We start from the raw sequence: 22,104 nt of genomic DNA on the forward strand, positions 1-22,104 counted from the left end.
GGAGTGGTAAGAAGCCTCAGAAGGGGAGGAGGGGCAGAGATGGGAGGAAGCCCAGTGAGGCTGGCCTTTCAGGGTAGCTATACTCCCCCCGCCCTGTAATTCTCACCCGCCCCATAGTGAGTAAAAAGACCAACCCCACCATGCATGTGCAGCTTCCAGACAGCCACTCCATGGGAAGTTCAGTGTCCCCTGAATCTGGAGAAAGAGGTCCTGTGTATGGGACCTGCACAGCCTTGTCTCTCTCACCTCAGTTCCTGTCTGAAAGATGGCAGGTCCTCCTGGCTCCCATCAGCACCCTTGGCCCCCTTCCCACCAAGAAAAGCAGGTGAGGATGGGAAGCTGTTTCTAGGGTTCAGTCCAGGAGTCTCCCCAGACTTGAGCTTTTCTTTCCTAGGATCTATGGGGTTGAGGTAAGCAGAGTGAGCTCATTCAGGGTTCAGAAGCCCCCACATCTGCTAGCTTTGTCCAGAATCACTGACCCTTTATGTGGCTGAAGCTGGAGGAAGGCGGGGGCAACAATAATGGGGCCACTGGTGGGCAATGCCCCTTGTGTGCGCCCACCAGCTGGAAACAGCAGCAAGCAGGACCCCATAGGGGAGACCCCACACTCCACGGGCTCTGCACCACATCAGGAAGCTCAGCCCATGGCAGGGGCCTAGGGACAGAGGGCCCATCCTTCCCTGAGGGCAGAGTGGGGCCAGGATGACTGCTGGGTTCCCAGTGAACCACAGAGGAAAGGTGACACAGGGCCAGATTGCAGCCCCTTTCCTCCCGGCTGGGAATGATGATGGCCTTCCTGCCCCAACAAGGGACACAACCTTTGCCACTCCCGCTCTGAGCCTTGAAAGCACCTGATGTTGAGGATCGGAACAGCAGAGCTGAGGCTCATGTGGGTGGGGAGTCCAGGCACACCCCCACCCAGCAGCAGCCCCTCTCCAGGGCGTGGGCACTCATGAGCTGAGTGGTCTTGGACAAGACACCACTGCCCTCAGTCTCCCGAAGTGCAAAGCAGGCTGGGCTCAGGTACGGGACACTCCACCTACATGGAAATCAATGTTTTCATTGGTTATTGTTATTCCCTCAAAGCAGGTGGTACTGTGATGCCCTTTGGAGGCCAACCCCTCCCCATCCACCCTCCTCCTGGCCCCTCTCCAGAGCCCTGCTCCCAGACCCCTCAGTCCAGCACCACCTCACAGGGGTAGAGATGGTTGGCATGGGCAGCTGTATAGGCACGGCTGAATCCCTGGAAGCGGGGTGCACAGCCAAGCCAGGCCTCACCAAAATGGCTCCAGCCCAAAAAGAAGAAGGTGCCAGGGCCAGGGCAGACACCACGGCGCAGTGGAGTGCGAATGGGGGCCTGTACCTGGTCCCCACAGCCCCCCCTGGAACAGTGGCAGTGTCTGGCGGAAAACACGGACAGCTGCCACGGTGATAACAGATTCCTGCAGCTCTGTGTCGTGGGCAATCCTGTGGATGGTCCCATGGATCACTGCAGGGAGACACACTGGCCAGTTGCTGGCATATAGAGGAGGGTAGGTCCCAGGCTTCCTCCTCCTCCCCTCATTGGCATGGCAGGGACCCTCACCAAAGTCACTAGTGCACAAGGCCAGGAGAAACTCGGTGTCACTACAGGGCCTGCAGACACCTGGCATGCAGGGGATATGGTCAGTGTAGGCCCTGCCCTCTTCTGGATGACCCAAGGCCTCCCCCCACCAGCCAGAAGCAGGAGGGAGAGGGCAAGTGACCAGACACCCGCTCCGGGCCATCAGGGAGTTGGGATCCCAGGGAGCACATGTGTACAAACCCCAAAGACACCCTGCATTGGGGGTGATACCTGCAGGCTGCTGCAGGCACTCCACAGATGTACATAGACATGGGCCCAAGGGTTGTGCCCACCTGAAGCTCAGTGTCCTGGTGCACGCTCTGGCTCACTGATCTTGCATATGCGGTCACCCGTGTGGCCTCCCAGAGCTGCCCACCGTGGTCTCCCCCACCTGCCTTCAGGGCCCAGAGACACCAGCCTGGGGGGTGGGGGTGGAGGTGGGGCTGGAGAAGCTCCAGGGCGCCGCCCGCCCGCTCAGCGAAGACCTGGACGCCTGCGAAGGGCCTCACCGGCTGCAGGCAGGGATGCGGGGCCGGGCGCCGGAGTCAGAGCCGCCCAGGGTCAAGCGCAGCACGTCGGCTGGTATAACCATTGGATCCCGCCCTCCGCACAAGCCAGGGCCAGCTGTCCCACGCTGCCGGCCTCCTGAGTCAGGCCGCTAGGGACAGACACGCGGGACTTAGGCGAGCGCCCAGCATCCTCCCCCAGCGCAGCCCCTCCCCTGCAGCCGCTACCCTGCTGCGTCCACTCTGTGGAGAGGGAAACTGAGGCCTAGTGTCCTCTGCACTCGGAAAGGAGGGCAGGGGTTCAGTGCGGGGGATGAGCACTTCAGCCCCAAACCCAAAGAGTGGGCTATACCATCCCGCAGGCCCCAGAGGGCTGACCGTGGGGGTCGCACCTGCCCTGTCAGCTGCAGCGGTCCTCCGAGAAGCCTGCGCGGGCGACCTTGGCCAAGAGGCCGCAGCAGAGGGCGCACAGCAGCGCTGGGGGCGGCATGACTCTGGGACAGGGCGGCGGGGCGACCAGGGTCACCAACCCTGCCGCTAGGTCGGGCAGCCAGTCAGGTGCGGAAGCTGCCGGAGGCGGGCTAGGCGGGCGGCCAATCACGGCACTACCCTGGAACTTTCCGCCAATCGCAGCAGCGCTTGCGGGGATGGGAAGACAATCCGGCGACCTCAGAGACGCTGGGAAGGGGGCTCTTAGCATTGGGTGCTCTGTGTCGCCCCCTCGAGGTCCTCCCGCCCGCAGCCTTGTGCATAACGCCCCGGTTGGCCTGCTGTCCTCTGAGCCGTTGGCCAGGGTGGGGTGGGTTTGGTGACCACTGGGACCTGGGGGCGGGGCTCATCACGGGTGGTCCTTTCCAAGATTGGGACCTGGCCTCTCAGTCCGCATCCCACCCAACCTGGGCCCAACCAATCCCAGGAGGCTGCAGATACCCAAGGGAGATGCGGCCAGGTGTTTGGGCTGACCGGCACCTGTTGCAGAAGCGGAGGGGCAGTCCTGAGCCATAAAGTCAGGCCCCGGGACGTTCTGACATGGACGCTGAAATGGGGCCCACTCTTCAAAATGAAGAGGAGTGGGGGTGGGGCACAGAGATTTCCCATAGCCAGGATTCCCTCTGAGAGGAGGGTCTGGAGAGTTGCTAGCCAATGGGGACTGGAGAGATTCCAGGCCTGGGCAAAGGCCCTGATGTGGGGGACAAGTGGACCGGGCCCTCAAAAGCCCCAGAAACCGCCAGGGTCATCTCACAGAGAGGACTTAGCCACAAAGCCAGAAGTCCAACCTCATGCCCAATCCCTTGGGGTCACTGAGAACTTTAGCTGGATCTTCAGGAACCAGAATAGACTTTCTAACATCTGTGATGTGAGCCCTCCACCCCACTGTCCCCAAACCCCATCCCTCCTGCTACCCCTTGGCCTGAGTGCATGGCTGACAGATGAGGGCAAATAGCCCATGGGGAAAGGGGAGGTTGGAGCAGTTGCCAGACTGAGCCTACCACTGCCCTCTTCCATGGTCCCAGGGCCAAAGAAGGGTAAGACACCTACAGGGCTGAGCTACTGGGGTGAGAACCACCAGCTATCACTACACAACAGCCAAGAGGTGGACACAACCCAAGTGTCCATCAACAGATGAACAGATGAACAAAATGTAGTCCATTCATATAGTAGAATATGATTTAGCCTTTAAAAGGACAGAAATGCCCTGGCCAGTTTGGCTCAGTGATTAGAGCGTCGGCCCGCAGATTAGAGTCCTGAGTTTGATTCTGGCCAAGGGCACATACCTCGGTTGCAGTTTGTCCCTGGCCCTGGTTGGGGTTGTGTGGGAGGCAACCAATCAATGTGTCTCTCTCACATTGATGTGCGCTCTCTCTCTCTCTCTCTCTCTCTCCCCTCTCTCTCTCTCTCTCCTCTCTCCCTCCCTCCTGCTCTATATGAAGATAAATGGAAAAATATCCTCAGGTGAGGATTTTTTTAAAAAAGGACGGAAATTATGACACACTACAATATGGATGAGCCTATCCTGAGGACATTATGCTCAATGAAATAAGCCAGTTACAAAAAAACAAATACTGTATGATACCACTTCTGTGAGGTTCCTAATTCACAGAGACAAACTAGAATGGTGGATGCCAGGGCTTGGAGAAAGGGGAACGGGGAATTAGTGCTTAACCAGGACAGAGTTTAGTTTGGAAAGATGAAACGTTCTGGAGATGGATGATGGTAATGGTTCCATTGCAATGTGAATGTACTTAAACACTACTGAACTGTACACCCAAAAATGGTTAAGATGGCTAAGTTTTACATTATGTGTATTTTACCTAACTAAAAATAAAAAGGGGTAGTCGGGCCCTGGGGCTGGGCCCTATAAGGCAAAAGAGGCACTGTAGAGGAAGGGAGAAGGCACCAGGTCAGCTGCTATGGCTGCCCTTGCCAAGGCCCTGGGTCCACTTGTGGCTGGTCACTAGGGCATTGGCAGTTCCTGCCCAAGCCTCTGAGGCAGAGTGGGCTCCGGGCGCCCTCTGGTGGCAGTATAAAAAAAACAGCCTCAACGCCCCCACCCCCTCCAGCTGGCCTGGGCCCCCTGGCTCCCCACCTCAACCTTCCCCCAGATAATGGGTCAGTATCTGTGGGTATGAGGGAAGGGTTTCTGACAGGAGACCTGGTCTAGAAGGACCACACACCTAGCCCTGAGCTGTATCTTCACCAGGCTTCCCCTTCCCCTGCCTCTTCTTTGAGGGGCCAGGCGATGATATTTGAGCCGGCTGTCCTCACAGCCCCCGCCCCACCCAGGAAAGCACTTGGGTGTTGTTAGCCATGGAAAGCCTGCTGGCCTTGAGACAGGGAGCCCAGAAGGCCATGATCAGCCTTGACTGCTGTGCATGCAGGACCAGAGTCATTGCAGGTGCCCAGTAAATACCTGAAGAATGAGTGTTTGTGCCAATAAGTGAATAAGTGAGTGAGTGAATGATATCCCAAACCTCAGGCAAATCCCCCGATGTGTATGCTCAGTTTGGGGCTCCTTTGCATCTCCCAGCTCCAGACCCTCAGTGTCTTGACCTTCCAAAAAGGGCCTCTCTCCATTCCCACATAAAACCAAGGTCCTGGTACAAGGCTGGAGCTGATGCTGGGATAAGGAGCAGTCGGAGGTGAGCCCTGACCTGAACAGTGCCTGGGAGAGGTGGCACTGACCTCCAGCAGGGGAGGCAACCCCACAGAGTGAAGGACACTGCCAGGAAGCTCACAGTGCTGGGGACCCAGGCAAGGAGCAAGGCAAGGAGCATTGGGGGCCAGGGGAGCAACACAAAAGCCAGAGAAGAGTGCCCCAAGTCTGGGGAACACAGGGCAAGGGTCCCAAGGCCAGGATAGAATTCAGGGCAAACCAGGAAGGTGGCCAGTGGGACGCAGGCAGGGCCAGTCCCAAGCCCAACGGCCAGGGGAGAGTTTGGGGACAGCAGACAGAACCCGTGTGAAAATGGTGAGGAGCCCAGGAAGAGGGGTCAAGCCTCCCACTTGCCCAAGACCTCCCACCTGGGCTCCCACTTCAGCAAAAGCAGGGAAGAGGGAGAGATATGGGCTGAGCAGAGGCCAGCCCCACCCACATCACCAGCTGAGCCTGTGGCCACTCAGACCCCTGCAGCTAGGCCACCTGCACTTCTGGGTGGGGCTGGGGACCAGGGACAGCAGGTACAGTTTCCACAACTGAGGGCCAGGGGTGCCAGGAGTCCTCCAGAACCCGGGCCACCCAGTGATGTGCTCTGATGGTGCCATGAACATGGGCCTGGATCACCCCTGCCCACCCTGACCTATGGAGGCCCAGGGTGCTGAAGTGACAGCCCTCTCAGAGACCCCATCAGGGAGATGTTCATATCTGCCAATTATTGCAGGCAGCCTGTGCAACCTCTGAATCCCCTTTTCACCTGCACCTCACTCTCCCAGCCCTACCCCAGGCAGAATCTAGCTTTGCCAGCTATGAGCTTACACCTTGGGATATGGGGCAAGTTTCCTGTAGCTGGGATATTTTCCTCCTCTTGACAAGAAACACACACAAACACACACACACCTTGCATCTTCTCTGGGAGCCAAAAATGCAGTTGCGACTGATTTGCAGCTGAGCTAAAAATAACTGCCAGACTCCAGTGGGGACTGGGAAAATATCCCATTGCTAGGAGACAACCGTTACCAGGAGACTGGCATTGCTAGGCAACAGGGTTGCCTTGGAGACAGCTAGGCCCTGAGTCATCCTCAGCCCTGGCTACTCCATCCCCCCTGCTCCTGGTAGGTGGGGCCTGGGTCCCAGAAGGAGGGAAGGCAGAGAGAACAGAAACTAGAAGGCAGGAGACCCACCACCTGCATGTTGTCCGCCCATGGCCACTATGGCTACCCTAGGCTAAGGGGGTCTCATTCCGGCAGGCATCCATGCTGGCTATGGAGTGTTGAGGACAGTCAAACACATCTGAGGCCTGCTCACCCACAAGGGCCCCTTCCCAGGCATTCCTTGGGCCCCTGTCTTAGGTGGGGCCTGAGGGACACAGTGTCCATCTCATGGCTCCACAGCAGGGGCTACAGAGCCAGCCTAATCACTATCAGACATGAGGCTCTCACCACCTGTACTGTGCTAGGACCTTCAAGGCACCCCCTGGGCCCCCAGACCCATTTCCCAGGAGGGAAAGTACTTGCCTGAGACCCCCCTCAGAGAGGGAGTATTTGGGTGTAGGCAGACGGCTCCAGGGCACACATACCACTCCAGAGCCCCCCAAGGAAAGGCTTGATGACCTCCTGTGGGGAGCCTAAGGGTGTTTCAGAGCCACTGCCCCAGGCCTCAAGAGCCACGAGGAATGAGCCCTTATACGCATCCCTATTTCCTGATGTGACAGTGGCTTCCTCTCTCTTAGCCCCAAGGTCTTAGGGCAGGATGTGCCACCAGCCTCTGGTCCTCAATCCCCCTGACTCCAGAGCTGGAATCTCTAGCAGCCTGGACTGGGGTGATTCTTTTGTGTCCAGGCATTAAGACAAGGGAGAAGTGCTCCAGGTGAAGTGATGCTCCAGGTTAGGGGTGCACCAAGTAAGGTGAGGCTCCATGTAAGGGCTACAACAGGTAAACTGATACTCCAGGTGAGGGACACTCCATGTGAGATATTCTCCAGGTGAGTTGATGCTCTAGGTAAGGGACTTGGTACCCTCCTGGCCCTGGAGGAAGGCCAGTGCAGTAGAAGCTCCAAGAATAAGTGGCAAGTTGGTGGGCTGGCAGTTTTGGAGTCTCGGGGCTTCGTAGGCTGTAGAACAGAGCCCTGGGAGGACGGGGACCACGTCTGCACTATAAAGTGATCCCTCTGCACCACGGAGAGAACAGGTGGAGAGCAGCAGGACTGGACCACTGAGGAGGTAGCTGCCATCAGCCATGGAGGAGAGAGACACATGGCACAGGGAGGGGTGACAGAGGTTGGAGACACAAGCCGTCCACAGATGTTCAGGAGGCAGGCTTTCCACAGCAGTATTTCATATCCGTCTAAGTAACTGCTCTTCACTCTTCCAAGGCAGGTAGACTTCTCAGGCCCCTTTGAGGGCACAGCTTGCTCTACCTGAGGCCCTGACATCTGCTGAAGGGCAAGAGACCCCACCACACACACATTCACACACACACACACACACACGCATGAGATGAAATCCTGCCTGCCAGTAAGGACAACACCCACATCAGGGTCCATGCCAGCCTGCACCTGTGCACATAGGAGGGCGGCTGTGGAAGGCCAGCCTGCCAGACTCGAATGCTGGAGGTGACTGGATAGGTTGGACAAATCTTCTTCAGTCACTCAAAATGTCTTCACACATCCCATTCTGCCTGCCCACGCCAAGCCTTCTCCTTTGATTCATGTCAGCACAGGGGCAAGACTGATTCTTCCGTTCCTGCCACACCAAAAAGCTGCCTTCACTCAAGCCAGTGTCCCACACACAGCAAGAACAGCACTCACCCCCAAGTCAGTCAGGGTCCAGCCAGCCTGGCTCCCCTTCCTGCTGCCCCCATCTTCACTGGGTCCTGCTTCCAGTCATAATGCTACAAACATCAAATACCAGCTGCTTAATTTCTGTGAAGACAGTCTCAGGGAGCCTCCCTCCCAGCCCTGAGGCTCTTTCCCTGATGTAAAGACCCTACTCTGCTCTCCCCACACGTAATCCCCCTGCTATCTCTGCTCACAAGAGACCTCAGGATGGATACTATTCCTTGGTCCTCCTCTCTGAGCCTGCTGGGAGGTCTGGCATCTCCACTGGCCCAGACTCCACACCTACCTGCCACATCCCACCTCCTCCACCCTCTCTCACAGCCTGGTCCCTACAATGCAGCCACCACCCCAGCCTCCAGTCTACTCCAGAGGGAACTTCTCAGGCTCTTTAAGGCCTTAGGACCTTTTTACACAGGTTCCCGGACCACTGCACCATCTCATCCTTGGGGTCTCAGCTCAAGACTCATGTTCTCAGGAACCCTACCACCACCACCCTGGAAGGGTCACCATCACGTAGTACTACTCTTCAACTTTCATTGCATTCTAAATAGTCACTCTCTGAAATGATCTGTTGGTCACTTGTTCCTCAGCTCTGCGGGGGGCGATTCCCACTGAGGGGGTTCCTGGGCCTGACACCCAGCAGGTGCGCAGATGTAAGAGCCTTGAAGGGGACTGACTGGCCAACTGCTCTGCAGAAAGGTGAGGGAAGGGTGAGGGTCGGACTGTCCTTGGCAGCCAAGGGTTAGGACGCAAGGGGCACTGGGCCAGCCCCGAGCCCCATAAGACCGACCTCGCACCCCTGGGCCAACCGCCAGTGCCAAAGGGCTCGAGTCTTCTTTGCATTGCAGGATTCGGGGTCCCACCGCTTCGAGCAGGAAGGGCTAGCTCCAGGACCGCTCTCCAGCCTCGTGCCCTGCCCTCCCTCCCCTCCCTCCCTCTCTTGCCCTCCTTGTGCCCTTCCCTCCCTTCCCGCGCAGCCGCACGCCTGGGTTTGTTATTGTGAGGGCTCCGGCGGCCAAGGTGGGGGCAGGGTGCAAGCCGGAACTGGCGCGTGCCCGCGGGCGCCATCACATCACGGGAGCGCGCTGTGCGCGCAGCGGGGCGGGGCGGGGCTTGGCATCCTCGGCTCCTGCCGGCTCCCCAACCCCCATTGGCTCCCGGCACCAGGAGCGAGCGAGGGCGCGGCGTGCAGGGCCAGGCTGGCTGGGGGCCGCGCGCGGAGGAGCGTAGGGAGGAGGGGGGAGGAGGGGCGAGGGGAGGAGGGCGAGGGGAGGGAGAAGGCACCCGCCTGGCTCCCTGCAAAGCGGCCTTATTTATCTGGGCACAGCCTCAGCCTCCCCGGTGGGAGGCTTGAGGCGGCCGATCCTCTCCCACCGGGGAGCTCCTCTCGAGTGCGGCCGAGGTGGCCAGCCAGGCCAGGGCACCGGGCTCGGAGTGCGGCCGGGCCCTGCTGGCCAGGCCAGCACCTCCGCCGCCTTCCCACTTCGCCGGCGCTTATGCCGGGCTCCCCATGACAGGAGGAAGCCCGGCGAACAGCGGGGCATGAACCAGGAGCCTGGGCCGAGGTAAGGTGTGTGCTCCCTCCCAGATAGGCTCCTGGGGGGGGGGGGGGGGCAGGCTACGCAACAGAGACGATCACAATGAGAAGACAGGGAGGGGGCTTGAGACTGTTTCTGCCATCCCTGAGGGCTTATGTAACCGCAGCCCCTTCCCTGGCCGGGGGCCGCTGGGCGTCGGGCTCTGCCAGGCCTTCCCACAGCGCCTTACCCCAATGGCCTGGTGGAGGCCCACTCCCCATGGCAACTGGACCAAGACTGTGGGTGGGTGCCACCTGATGGTGTCCTCGTGGAAGCGGAATTGCAGGCCCCCAACTCTCCCGACTGGGTGAGGTCCAGGACCACCAAGGAGCACTATGTTCTTGGCCTCAGCACTATGAGCTCCTTGGCCTATGAGAGAGGTGTTAGACTCCAGGTGGAGCCGTGTGGATGCATAGCCTGAGGGCCTGTCTGTCCCTAGACACCTTCTGGCCCCAGACCTGTAAGGAGCTGCCATAGGGGGAGAAGGAGGGGACTGGGCACATGCCTGATTTTGGAGGAGGGGTCAGGCCTTGGCCAAAGCTGGAGGGCCTCAGAAGGGGAATTGGATACCCTGAGACTTGCTGGGGAGGGGTCCTGTACTCCTGGAGTTTAAGTGGGTGGGGAGAATCCAACACCAATCACCCCAGAAGGAGAGAAGTCCTGGGTATTGGAGCTTCAGGGAGCCCATGGCCCAGTGGCCACTCCTCTAGCCCCTCCCTTCCTCTTCACTGGAAGTCTTCCCTCCATGGAGAGAGCAGATGGTGGATGCCACCTCACCTGCCCCCTCCATCGGGTCCCTCCCCACACCCGCCACCTCCAGGGCCCCAGTGACCAAAGTCAGCTCAGGCCTCCCTAGTACCAGGTGGGCACAGGACCCCTTCTTCCACCAGACTCCTTTGAAGGCTGCTGGACAGCAGCCTGGGTGCAGAAGGCTTGCTCTGGGTTGGGCCCCTAAAATGTTTGGGGTCCCACAGGCCAAGGCAGAAGCCTGATGGAGACCCATTGGTTCAGCGGGTGGCCACAGGTCTGGAACAGAGTTGTCTGAAGAGGAGAAAAAGTCATGCCCCACTCGTAAACATGGGCAGTGTAGACTGGGCTGTTCAGGCCCAGAGGACCCCAGGACTCAGCTGCCCCAGTGCCTGCCATCTCCACTCTCTGGCTCCCCTCACCTCAACCACCTTTCACCTTGGGCCAGGCTCATGAGCCCCTCTAATGCTAGGGAGGGTCATGGGACATTTGCCACCCTCTGGCTCACACACACTTCCCGGGCACTTGAGTGAGTCCTATCCCCTACTGATGAAAACAAGTGAACCCAAGGTTGGGGGACCTAGAGCCCTCCAGAACGGGGCCCAGGCCCAGGAAGGCCTGCCATGCTGAAAGCCAGGGAGACATCTCAGAGGGGAAGAAGCTTCTTGGTTGGCCTGCTTTGCTGCTCCAACCCCCATTTTGTGACATGTGTCTCAGAGGCTGGCATGGGGGAAGAGTGGAGGTGGCAGTGAAGGAAGTTCTGTGGGGTCAGCAGGTGGCTCAGAACCTTCCCCACCCTGGGGGGCTTCAACCAGAATAGCCACAGAGGGTGGGCTTGGGCCATCTTTCCCCACTTGGCAGGAAAGATGTGGAGGGATCAAAGCATCTGCTCAAAGCATCAGGCACTAAACACCCCAGGCCTGGGCCCTGGGAGGCTCAGGTCTTTCAGAGTAGAGGGGCTGAGATGACACCTGGAACCCAATGTCCTCTCCCCAAAGCACCCTGTCTCACATGGCTGAGCTGCCTTGAGCTTGGCCAAAAGGTTGCTGGAGGATGAACTCCATCCAGTCTGTCTTGAGGCCACGTGCTCCCTTCTCAGAGCCCCTGGCGCATGGGTGGGGCAGCCTGCACCCCAGAAGCATCTCCAAGCTGGGGGCGGGAGGGGAGCGCTGCTGCTAGGACATGTGCAAAGTGGCAGGGATGTGAATGCCTGAGTCACGGGGTTTGTCATGGAATGTGTCAGCCCACACCACACCCCCAATCCCAAGCTGCCCTGGTTGTCACCCAGCCCCTGGGGTTGCCACCACAGATGGATCTATATGAGTTTTTCTGGCTACCTATGCCTTGACCAGCTTTGTGGCCCTCAGCAGGCAGGGGCAACTAGTCAATGCAGGTTTTACTGGGGCTTAGGCCCCCCAGTATCCAGGGCAGGCTGCGTCAGTTGGGAGCATCAGAGATGGAGGAAGAGTCCTCCAAGGAGGGGGTCATGCAGGGTGGAGAGTTTCTTGGGAATGAACAGTCCAAAGAAGTGTCCCAGTGGTGGAATGCAACTTCCAGCCTGTGGAAGGACAGCAGGGGTGTAACAGGGACAATGGTAGGAGAGATCACCACACCACGTTTCAAGCTGGGAGGACACAGGTATAAAAGAAGCATAACAGGGCAGAGAAAGGAGGTCTCAGGAGGTGTACCTGGCTAGTGACAGGCCAGCTGGGGACCCTGGGTTGCCCTCTGGACCACTGTGCCTGGCCTGGGCTTTGGGAATCAGACAAATGTGGACCTTGGGGTCAAATCCCAGCTTTGTGAAATTTCTAAAAATTTATTTTCTGAGCCCTGCTTTCCCCACTATGGTTAGGCAGTGTGTGAAGGGCTCAGACCAGTGGTGCTAGAAAAAGCAGGACCACTAGCTTCCCTCCCTCCTGATGGTGCCTGTCCCCTTCTCTTTGGGTCTGGCTGGATTATGGGGGACAGGCAGCCAGCTTCCTTAACCCTGCAGCTCCCAAGGGGAGTCTCAGTCTAAAAGGAGACATGAGTTGTCCTTTTCCCAGGGGTCTGAATAACTGCAAGGCCCACCCCAAGCCACAGGGTCTTGGGGGCCTTCTCAGAAACTCTGGCACCAACCCAACCCTAGTGGCCTCCCTCCCCTGTGGACACTGGCGTCTGTCACAACCAGGATTAATGAATTGAGCTGCAGCTTCCCCACTGACTGCCTCCTCTTAATCTAACCTGTCTTTCATCAAGCCTCATGAGTCTCAGGCAGCCACACTCCTTTTGCATGACCCTGCTAACTGGACTGCAATTCCTCATTCATTCACTTAGTCACTCATTCAGCAGGCACCGAGAGGCCCCTAAGCCAGCTGTCCTCAAGGAGTTAGCCCCCAGCCAAGGGGAGAAGCCAAAAGGTAGACAGGGATGATAACCCAGCTGATGACTGAGACCTGGAGAGGGGCAGTGCTTACATCAAAGAATAGAGGAAAAGGAGCTTGTAGGCTTAACGGGCACAGAGCCTAATGAGCAAGCAGGGGTACCAACATATACCCAATTAGAGATGGGGAGGGGAGGAGGAATGCAGGGCAGGAGGCAGGGCTGGGGAGGAAAGGCTGCAAAATAGACTTGCTGGGTCTCAGGGCCTAGTGATCACCTGCAAAAGAGTCAGCTCCTTATGAAGCCCCGGCATGGCTATCTGCAGACTGTTAGCCTGGAAGTCACCAAGTTCTAGAGTCCTCCCAGTAGTCCCCAGAACCCCACCATGCTCTCTAAGTCTACTCTAGCCATCAGGCTTCACCGTGAGTCAGCTGAGGAAACACAGAGGCTCTCCCAAGTGGCACCCTGATCCAGCTCTGACTCAGGCTGATGGGGACAAGACAACTAAAGTAGTGGTCACCATCTCCCTCCTTCCCCTTCCCCTGGGAAGAACCCAGGAGTCTCGAGCTCTGGGATATTCCCTGGAATTCTACTCCACACTGAGAAACAACCCACCAGGGCTGAGGCTAATAATAGTGCAAGTGTGGCCCTGGCCAGTGTTGCTCAGTCGTTAGAGCGTCGGCCTGTGCACCAAAGGGTCCTGGGTTTGATTCCTGGTCAAGGGCACATAGCTGGGTTGCAGGTTCAATCCCAGTCCTGGTCCAGGAGCACGCAGGAGGCAACTAATCAATGTGTCTCTCTCACATCGATTATTCTCTCTCCCCCCTCCCTTCTCTCTATAAATCAAAATGGAGAAATTACCCTCCAGCCCTGGCCGGTTTTGCTCAGTGGTTAGAGTATTGGCCTGCAGTCGAGAGAGACCCGGGTTCGGTTCCCGCTAAGAGCACATACCTCGGTTGCAGTTTGTCCCCGGCCCTGGTTGGGTCGTGTGGGTGGCAACCACTCGATGTGTCCCTTTTACGTCGATGTTTCTCTCTCTCTCTCTCCCTCCCACTCTGTCTGAACAAAAAATGGAAAAATGTCCTCGCGTGAGGATTAAAGAAAAAAAAATTACCCTCTAGTGAGGATTAAAAAAATGAGTGCAAGTTTGGCCATCTTTTTAAAAGCCCTCTTTTCTCAGCATTACCTCCTGGTATTTATCCCTAAATGGTGAGGCAGCCCCAGCAGACTGACAGCTGCCCCTACCCTCTCATGGCAGGAAACTTCAAGCAGGACCTCCAAGCCCACTGTGCACAGTCACAGGTGCCAAGAAAGTGGGGGTTCTGCAACCCATCTGGCTGGGTGGATGGGGCTAGGGCCAGGCAAAGGGGCCCTTGTCTTAGCCCCACAGGGACCTAACTGGCAGGAAGACCTATCTCTGACCATGACCTCACCTTTCTCCCAAAGCCCTGACCCCTAGGCCAAAGTGTGGTGGTTTTCAATTTTGAGCTATAGAGTGGGGGATTCTCAGGCTGGGTCAGTGAGGCTGAGTGTGAGGAGCAGCTGGAACCCAGCAGGACCATGGACAAAGTTGAGGAGCAAAAGGGCCACCTATGTAGGGAGGCAGCTCCAATCCAGAGCATGGAGGGTAGGGGGTTAGCAGTGCTGACTAACAGGCTGAGTAGTACCTTCTGGCCAGGGGTGGGGGTGTGGGATGAGGGGCAGCCAGGCCTTAGACACCACCACCACCCCAGACTGCTGAGGGTCATCCTGGGCCTGGCCACTCTTACCATGGGCTTTCACCCAGGGGCTAGTCTGTTTTCACCAGCTTGGCCCTGAAGCCCCAGGGGTGGGGATGGGACTGTGGGCGTGTGCAAATGTGAGCTTCAGTGGGGGACAGGAAGGGAGCCTCATAGTTGCCCAGGACATCCACGTGCATCCCCCAACTCAAGCACTCCACGTGCACAACCATGGCTGGGAGCATTTTCAACCTAAATCTGCTCGAGTTATTTCTCCCCTGGTGCCGCCTCTGCCGCCTCCTTGGAATCTTAGATGAACCGGGCGGCTTCTTCCTCTCAAACAACACCCCTCCACCCCCTCCAGAGCCCCTCCCTGCTAAGCTGGGTTTGCCTGATCCATCCCCCACACACCGCACCACCAGCCGCTGTCCGCGGTGGAGGCGGCTGAGCCTCGCCTTTGAGCACGCGCACAGCGGCTGCAGAGGCGCTGTCCGTGGTGCTGCGCTCCTAGGGCCGAGCCACGGAACTGGCCGCGCCTCGTCTGTGGGAAGCGGCCGAAGCCAGGTGGGCGGCGCGCCCTGAACAGTGAAATCATGGAGCCCCGCTTGGGGGACATAGAAGGTATTCAGGCTGGGGCTGCCTCTCTGCATCCAGCAGCTCAAAGGAGGGAGTTACTGGGATATCCTCTCCCCTGGACGCAAGAGTGGGAGCCAGTTGTGGGCTTCATCCTGTAATTCCAAGAGGCACCGCTGGTCACAGTGGCCTCCTCCTCCTGTACTGGCATTGAGGGCAGCCCTCATATTAGATCATCCCTGCCACTGTGGGCAAACTGTAACTCCTTGGAGCCTCAGGTTCCTAAATTTGACCCCGCTGTGAGGTTGAAATCCATGATTATCCTAGTGGGCAATTGGCAGATGTTATGGATGTCATGTATCAGCCTGTGTGAAGTTATGAGCTACAGTGAGGGGCCAGCCAAGGTGTGGGAGCCTCTTCTGGAGGGTCCACGGTGGACTTCCAGCCTAGGGACTCATGGCTGCTAGGTCAGAAAGGCCTTGGGGCCCAAAACTGGGTTGGCAGTCATGAGGGCCACATGTCCTGGATCTGTACAGCCTCTCCAGACATGAATGCTAGCAAGGGTTGTCCTGTCCAGGGCTTGGAAACAAAGGAGGGTGTGACACTGGAAAGAGTAAGGTAGGACTGCCCACTTACCTCCCTTTTTCCAGTGGCTCCTGTCCCCTTCCACTTGGGCAGACCATGGGGTTGCAAAGCAATTTCCTTGTCACTTTCCAAGTACTCATTGTAAGCCATGCACTATGCTTAGCCCTTTGCACATGCTGTCCAATGGCGGAAGTATTGTAAGCTCCCAGGTTTCTAAGTGAGGAAAGTGAGGCTCCTTGGAGAAGGGAAGGCCTTGCTCAGACCACACAGCCAAGGTGCGGCCTGTTTCGAGTCCAGGATGTGTGACTGTGTGGGTGAACACAGTACACAGCTTCCTCACTGGATGTCTGGTGCAGGGTGGACAGGATATCTGGAATGTGGAGCAGAAGGTAGCACTGTGAGAGTCTCTCTGCCTCTTCTCTCAAGGGCCATCTGTGGCCTGTGCCCTCTGCCACCCATTCACAGACTCAGAGGCCTAAGAAGGAGCCAGGGTGGTCTCAGCCCCACCCTGCGGGGAGCTCCCTTCACATAGCCTTCCATAGCCAGCTCTGGTCCAAGCCTCTGCCCCACCACTGACTATAACCTTGTGCAAGCAATCCACACTGCCTCAGCTTGGTTTCCTCATTTAGTCATTGGCTACAGTCACCACAGCATCATTCTCAATGAACTAGGCAGGGGATTAAAGAGACAGTATGTGACTAGGGCTCACTATGTTGGCATCACCGTAAGCTCTGGGAAGACACCTGCCCTTTCTTTGGGTAGATTCTGAGCCACACAATTTCCTGTAGCCACTGAAATTTTCAGGGGCTGGTGTGTGAATTTCAGAGTAGTGGAACTACTCCAGAGAGCCATGCCAGCACCCCACAGTGGAGGCGCCAGAGACTGCCCAAAATCCTCTCCCTCAGTTATGCAGCCCTATGCACTGGAGGCAGACTTGGCAGGCACTGATGGTGGGCATCAGAATAGCAAAGGTGAAGGGACCAGTCACAGGAGTGTCTTGTCTCTCCACCTCTGTTCTCTCATCTCTAAAATGGGAACCACTGTACCATACCTAGATATCAAAAGCTCTGTGGGTGGGTGCAGGTTGAGCTCAGTGCACATATTAGGTGCTCAGGGACCAGCCCTGTCCTGTTGCTGTTCTGTCAGGGAGGGAGGCTTGCACTTAGATCCTTTTTGTCAAGTGGTTCTAGGAGTGCCATGGGAGGAAATGCCCGGGAACAGGAAAGGGCCCAGCTCTGCCCTGCACTTCCAGAGAGATCATGGAACTCACTCCTTACTCTGGGCCCCTGTCTGCAGAGTGACGGAGGAAGATGTCCAGCCCCGGAGTCGACGGCGACCCCAAGCCCCCATGCTTGCCTCGAAATGGCCTGGTGAAGTTGCCAGGCCAGCCCAACGGCCTGGGTGCAGCCAGTATCACCAAGGGCACACCTGCAGCCAGGAATCGCCCCTGCCAACCACTGCCCCCACCCACTCTCCCACCACCCAGCCTGGCTGCCCCGCTGCCTCGGGCTGCCCTGGCTGGGGGCCTATGCCCCCCAGCAGGGATTCCCCTTGGTGGACCAGCCTCAGCCCCGGCACCTGGGCCCCCAGTGGAGCGGCCACCACTGGCCACAGATGAAAAGATCCTCAATGGCCTCTTCTGGTACTTCTCGGCCTGTGAGAAGTGTGTGCTGGCCCAGGTGTGCAAGGCCTGGCGACGTGTGCTCTACCAGCCAAAGTTCTGGGCAGGCCTCACACCCGTGCTGCATGCCAAGGAGCTCTACAATGTGCTGCCTGGTGGTGAGAAGGAGTTCGTGAACCTGCAGGGCTTTGCTGCGCGTGGCTTTGAAGGCTTCTGCCTAGTAGGAGTCTCAGACCTGGATATCTGTGAGTTCATCGACAACTATGCCCTGTCCAAGAAGGGTGTCAAGGCCATGAGCCTCAAGCGCTCCACCATCACTGATGCTGGCCTGGAGGTGTGTCCTGCTGCTGGCTCACTGGCTTAGAAGGGACAGGGAGGGGGGCGGGCCAGGCACTGGAGCAGGTGTGAAGGTGAGGGGAGGTGGGGGTGGGCCCAGAAGCTCAGACACAAGTAGCAATGGGATAGGGAAAAGCAGGACTAATTACACAATTTGAGCAACCCAGTCCAAAATGAAAATGCAGGTACCTTGTTCAAAGATGATTAAGAATTTCAAGACAATAGAAAAGCATTAAGTGTGAGGCCCTTCTGAGCACTGGCCCTGTGAGTAGGGAGGGTTCTGGAGGTAATGGGGGAAGTAGAGCAAAGGGCAGAAGTGCAGATGGCCCCTTCCCCGGGACCTGAACTCTAGTCATCAAATCATTAACACCAATTGCTCTGAGCACCTGCTCTAGCCAGGGCCTGGGCTTCCAGTTCTCCTGTGCCCCGCCTCCTCTTTTAGTGTTGTTGAGGTGTAACAGATACACTATAAAGTGCACTTGTCCAAGAGTACAGCACCATGTATGTTTACACGAAGGGTTTCTTCTACCCTATCTCCTACTCTCCTCACCATGCCCTGTGGGGAGGGGCACACCTGGGGAACCCAGGTGAGTTTGAAGGTCATACCTCCTGACCCGGAACCTGCTGGCCCACAGGTGATGCTGGAGCAGATGCAGGGTGTGGTGCGCCTTGAGCTGTCAGGCTGCAACGACTTCACTGAGGCGGGGCTGTGGTCCAGCCTGAGTGCGCGCATCACCTCACTGAGTGTGAGTGACTGCATCAACGTGGCGGATGACGCCATCGCAGCCATTTCACAGCTGCTGCCCAACCTGGCTGAGCTGAGCTTGCAGGCCTACCATGTGACGGACACTGCACTGGCCTACTTCACAGCGCGCCAGGGCCACAGCACCCACACCCTGCGCCTGCTCTCCTGCTGGGAGATCACTAACCATGGTGTGGTCAATGTGGTGCACAGCCTGCCCAACCTCACTGCACTCAGCCTCTCCGGCTGCTCTAAGGTCACTGATGATGGTGTAGAGCTTGTGGCTGAGAACCTGCGCAAGCTGCGCAGCCTTGACCTCTCATGGTGCCCACGCATCACTGACATGGCGCTTGAGTACGTGGCCTGCGACCTGCACCGCCTGGAGGAGTTGGTGCTGGACAGGTGTGTGCATCCCCCACCCCCAGGGCCGTGGAGGGAGGAGTCCTACAAAACCCTCTGAGCTGGTTAAGCAGGCAGCCTAGATTAGTGAATAGGTCTGTAAATAGAGTGGGGCTGTAGTGAGGGTGGGGAGCAGGTTAAGGGGCAGGGCCCTCAAAACGCAAACTTTGTGTGGGTTAGGTGGGGCTACAGAAAGGAAGGAGCTATGAATGGGGCATGGGGAAGTTCACACCAGGGGACCCCAGGAAAAGAAGTAGGGATCCAGAGCTGAGGGGCAAGGAGAGGTGTTTTGAAGGTGGGCAGTCCCGCTCTGTTGCAACCACAGGTGTGTACGCATCACGGACACTGGCCTCAGCTATTTATCCACCATGTCGTCCCTCCGCAGCCTCTACCTGCGATGGTGCTGCCAGGTACCGGCCCTCCACGCCTCCGGAGATTGGGAAGTAGGCAGGGGAGGTGGGAGGCGCGGGGAATGCCCCCCCCAGACAGTCCTCTGATCTGCTCCCGGCCCACTCAGATCCTGTAAGGAAGTCTGGGATCCCTCCACACCCAGCGGCCGACGTAAGCGGAGCGTGCGGAGTCCCCAGGGCCCTCAACGGCATTCCCCAGCTGCCTCCTGGCTCCATGAGGAGCTGAGGAACCCCCGTTTTGAACCCCGCTCCCTGCCCCTCCAGCAGCTCCAGGCCAGCGGCCTGACCCCAGGAGTGGGGCTCCTACAGGGCGCGAGCGGAAATAGTTAACTCGCTCCGCCCTCCCGCCCAGGTGCAGGACTTCGGGCTGAAGCACCTTCTGGCCATGAGGAGTTTGCGTCTCCTGTCTCTGGCAGGTGAGACTACCCCCGGCCGTAGTTTAAACCACCCCCAACACACACACACACACACTTAACCCGACTCCCCCAAACCTGTGGGCTCCCTTGTGCGGATTCGTATCTGGAACTGACTCGCTGTGACTCAGGTCCAGGTCAGAAGAGAGAGTTGCCTGGCAGGCTCTAGCCCCGCCCACACAAGGCTGGCCCCGCCTTCCACGAACCTCCACCCCTCCCCTGGCCCCGCCCACTCAGACACAACTGGTCTTCCGCAGGATGCCCACTGCTGACCACCACCGGGTTGTCGGGCCTGGTGCAGCTGCAGGAGCTGGAGGAACTGGAGCTGACTAACTGCCCCGGGGCCACCCCCGAACTCTTCAAGTACTTCTCGCAGCACCTGCCCCGCTGCCTCGTAATCGAGTAGCGCGGGGTCTCCTCGTCCCCCGTCGCAGGAACCCTCCAGGCTCTGGGCGGGGACGCGAGGGCGCCATTCAGCCCCCTCTCCCCGCACCTCCTTGTCCCGCGCGGGAGGTAGAGTGAACCGAGGGAAAGCCCTAACCCACGCCCTCTCCGCTCCTCTCCTGGCCCCGCCCAGGCAGGGAGTCGGGGGCGACGGGCGGTGCCCGCCCCACGCACGCACGCACACTCGGGGATTTGTGCATGCCCCTCGTGCCCGCCCTGCACGCCCGCCCTCCGCCTCGCCGCAAGCCACCTCCCATCATTCGCACGCCCGCTGGGGGTGGGGGGCCCGGGCCTGGTCCTGCGGGGGCACTCTAAGCTCCTCAGGACGGCCGTCCTTACAGCCTTCCCCGCCACACCCCACTCTGTCTCCCGGCTGTCCCCCGTCTCGGGCAGGGCCCAGGGGGATTGAGGGGGGCTAGGTCTCCCAGGACACAGGGGTCCGGAAGAGCCCCATGTGCTGCCTGCATCTTCCACCGCACTGCCCCTGGAGCCCTCCCAGGCACAGGAGAGGAAATAGGCCGCCGCCAAAGCCATGGCCCACCAAGGAGCCCAAGTCCCACCCGCCCTCCCCCCACCTCACGCCAGCCTGACCCAAGCCACCTTCCCTCTTGGCACTGTGTGAGACAGTCCCCTGCTTGCCCCATCCCTACCCGCAGGCCTACAAGTTCTTGGGCACTGGCCAGACTGAGGCTGAATTAGGTTGAGGCAGAATGGGTGACAATGACCTTGGCACAATCAACATTAGCCCAGCAGGCTCCTGTCCATCTTAACCCAGAGGTGGTACAGCCACCTGGAGAGACCCCCAAGCTGGAGCGACCCTCAGGGCCTTCAGGCCTTGGGAGCAGTCCTGGGTGGACCCCACACTGCAGCCCCTGTAGCCAGCTGGGCCCTGGCCCCTCCATGCCACACTTCACCCTGGGCAGGTCTCTGTCAGGTAGAAGCTGGAAAAGTGGGCCCCAGCCAAGGCTCAGGATCAGCAGCAGCAGCCAGCAACTCTGATCTTCCAGTGGCCAGCACTCAGTACCCAGAGAGGGCTCCTTTCAAACCACACACCACCCCTCCCCAGCTCCCAAACTTGTGCTTGCCCTAATGGGCTCTGACCATGTTGTCAGATCCCACGATTTGGAAGTCCTAGGGGATGCTGGCACATCTTGGCAATTGCTGAGGTGGGGGCTGGGACCCCTTTCCATCCCAACCTTGAACCCCAGGACATACAGCACCCACACCTAATCTTGGGACATCCCCGCCCCCATCTGGTTGGAAGAGAGTAACCAGTTTTGAGAAAGAGGGAACAAGAGATGCTATTGAAGCAGAGAAACAATTCAACAGCCCAAAGACCTCTGCCCCTGGAGTACCCGCAGGGGGTTCCTGGGCTGAAGTGGTCAGGAGCCAGTTTCTTCAGTCCTTCCCACAGCTCCTTAGTGGGAGGTGGCAGCTGTCCATTTGTATAAAGTATTAATGCAACTGAAGCTGTGATATTTCCAACAACTGTAGGAGGAAAAATTAAGGGGAGAGAGGAAAACAAAACCAACCAACCCCTAAAATCATTTTCTTATTGTACATAATGACCTCATTCTCCTGTATATGCGGAAGATATAACCTTATATTTGGTAAGTGTTTCTTGTGCTATTTTATCACGTGACCTGTTTATAAAAATATATATTAAAAAGTTGTAAAAACGTGTTTTTAGATCAGCAGACAATGGTGGGGAAATATATCTGCCCCGAGGGGCCTAAGTCTCTGGATTCTTGTGCACCTCTCAATGTATCAAACTTGGTTCTTTCAACAAATACAGGGGCTGAGTGCCATGGTGCCAGACTTAAAACAGTACTGACCAACAGAAGGTCCCTAAGCTCTCTTTGCTTCAGGGAGAACAGACAGGCACTAAAGTCATTACACCTAAGATTCCCTCTAAAATACCTAGGACCTAGCCCATCCTTTTAGAGTAGCGGTTCTCAACCTGTGGGTCGCTACCCCTTTGGGGATCAAATGACCCTTTCACAGGGGTCGCCTAAAACATAAGTGTAGCAAAATTACAGTTATGAAGTAGCAACAAAAATAATTTTATGGCTGGGG

At 57.9% G+C, this 22,104-nt stretch overlaps 3 protein-coding genes across 6 annotated transcripts in view; 1 reads left to right on the forward strand and 2 right to left on the reverse strand.

Moving 5' to 3' along the window:
• The window catches only part of ANTKMT (adenine nucleotide translocase lysine methyltransferase), a 28,804-nt gene extending 9,086 nt beyond the window's left edge, over positions 1 to 19,718 (reverse strand). Inside the window, exons 1-3 of one of the 3 annotated variants that reach the window (XM_036279930.1) lie at positions 2,113 to 2,245; positions 1,364 to 1,645; positions 852 to 1,039 (exon numbers count right to left, since the gene is read on the reverse strand). The gene's annotated coding sequence lies outside the window, so the exon portion shown is untranslated. Of the gene's footprint in view, positions 1 to 851; positions 1,040 to 1,363; positions 1,646 to 2,112; positions 2,246 to 19,662 lie in introns of those variants that run through there. The other 2 variants (XM_036279932.1, XM_036279933.1) reach the window with 2 other exon arrangements.
• METRN (meteorin, glial cell differentiation regulator) lies at positions 1,175 to 2,599 on the reverse strand. The gene is given in 7 exon segments (XM_036279763.1): positions 1,175 to 1,376; positions 1,378 to 1,489; positions 1,586 to 1,844; positions 1,897 to 2,126; positions 2,129 to 2,188; positions 2,191 to 2,261; positions 2,502 to 2,599. Coding segments are annotated over 7 exon segments (1,032 nt in total).
• On the forward strand, positions 9,386 to 20,595 carry FBXL16 (F-box and leucine rich repeat protein 16). 2 transcript variants are annotated; one of them, XM_036279929.1, is made up of 6 exons: positions 9,386 to 9,672; positions 16,960 to 17,618; positions 18,256 to 18,764; positions 19,087 to 19,171; positions 19,524 to 19,587; positions 19,842 to 20,595. In XM_036279929.1, the coding sequence occupies exons 2-6, from the start codon at positions 16,974 to 16,976 to the stop codon at positions 19,988 to 19,990; spliced, it is 1,452 nt and encodes a 483-aa protein (XP_036135822.1). In that variant the 5' UTR covers positions 9,386 to 9,672; positions 16,960 to 16,973; the 3' UTR covers positions 19,991 to 20,595. The 2 variants fall into 2 exon arrangements, with proteins under 2 accessions (XP_036135822.1, XP_036135821.1); XM_036279928.1 differs by having other exon boundaries at positions 9,386 to 9,667.
• Positions 20,596 to 22,104: the final 1,509 nt, after the last annotated feature.

This window comes from Molossus molossus, unplaced genomic scaffold (genome assembly GCF_014108415.1).
Source record: "Molossus molossus isolate mMolMol1 unplaced genomic scaffold, mMolMol1.p scaffold_m16_p_3, whole genome shotgun sequence".
NCBI classification, from domain to species: Eukaryota; Metazoa; Chordata; class Mammalia; order Chiroptera; family Molossidae; genus Molossus; species Molossus molossus.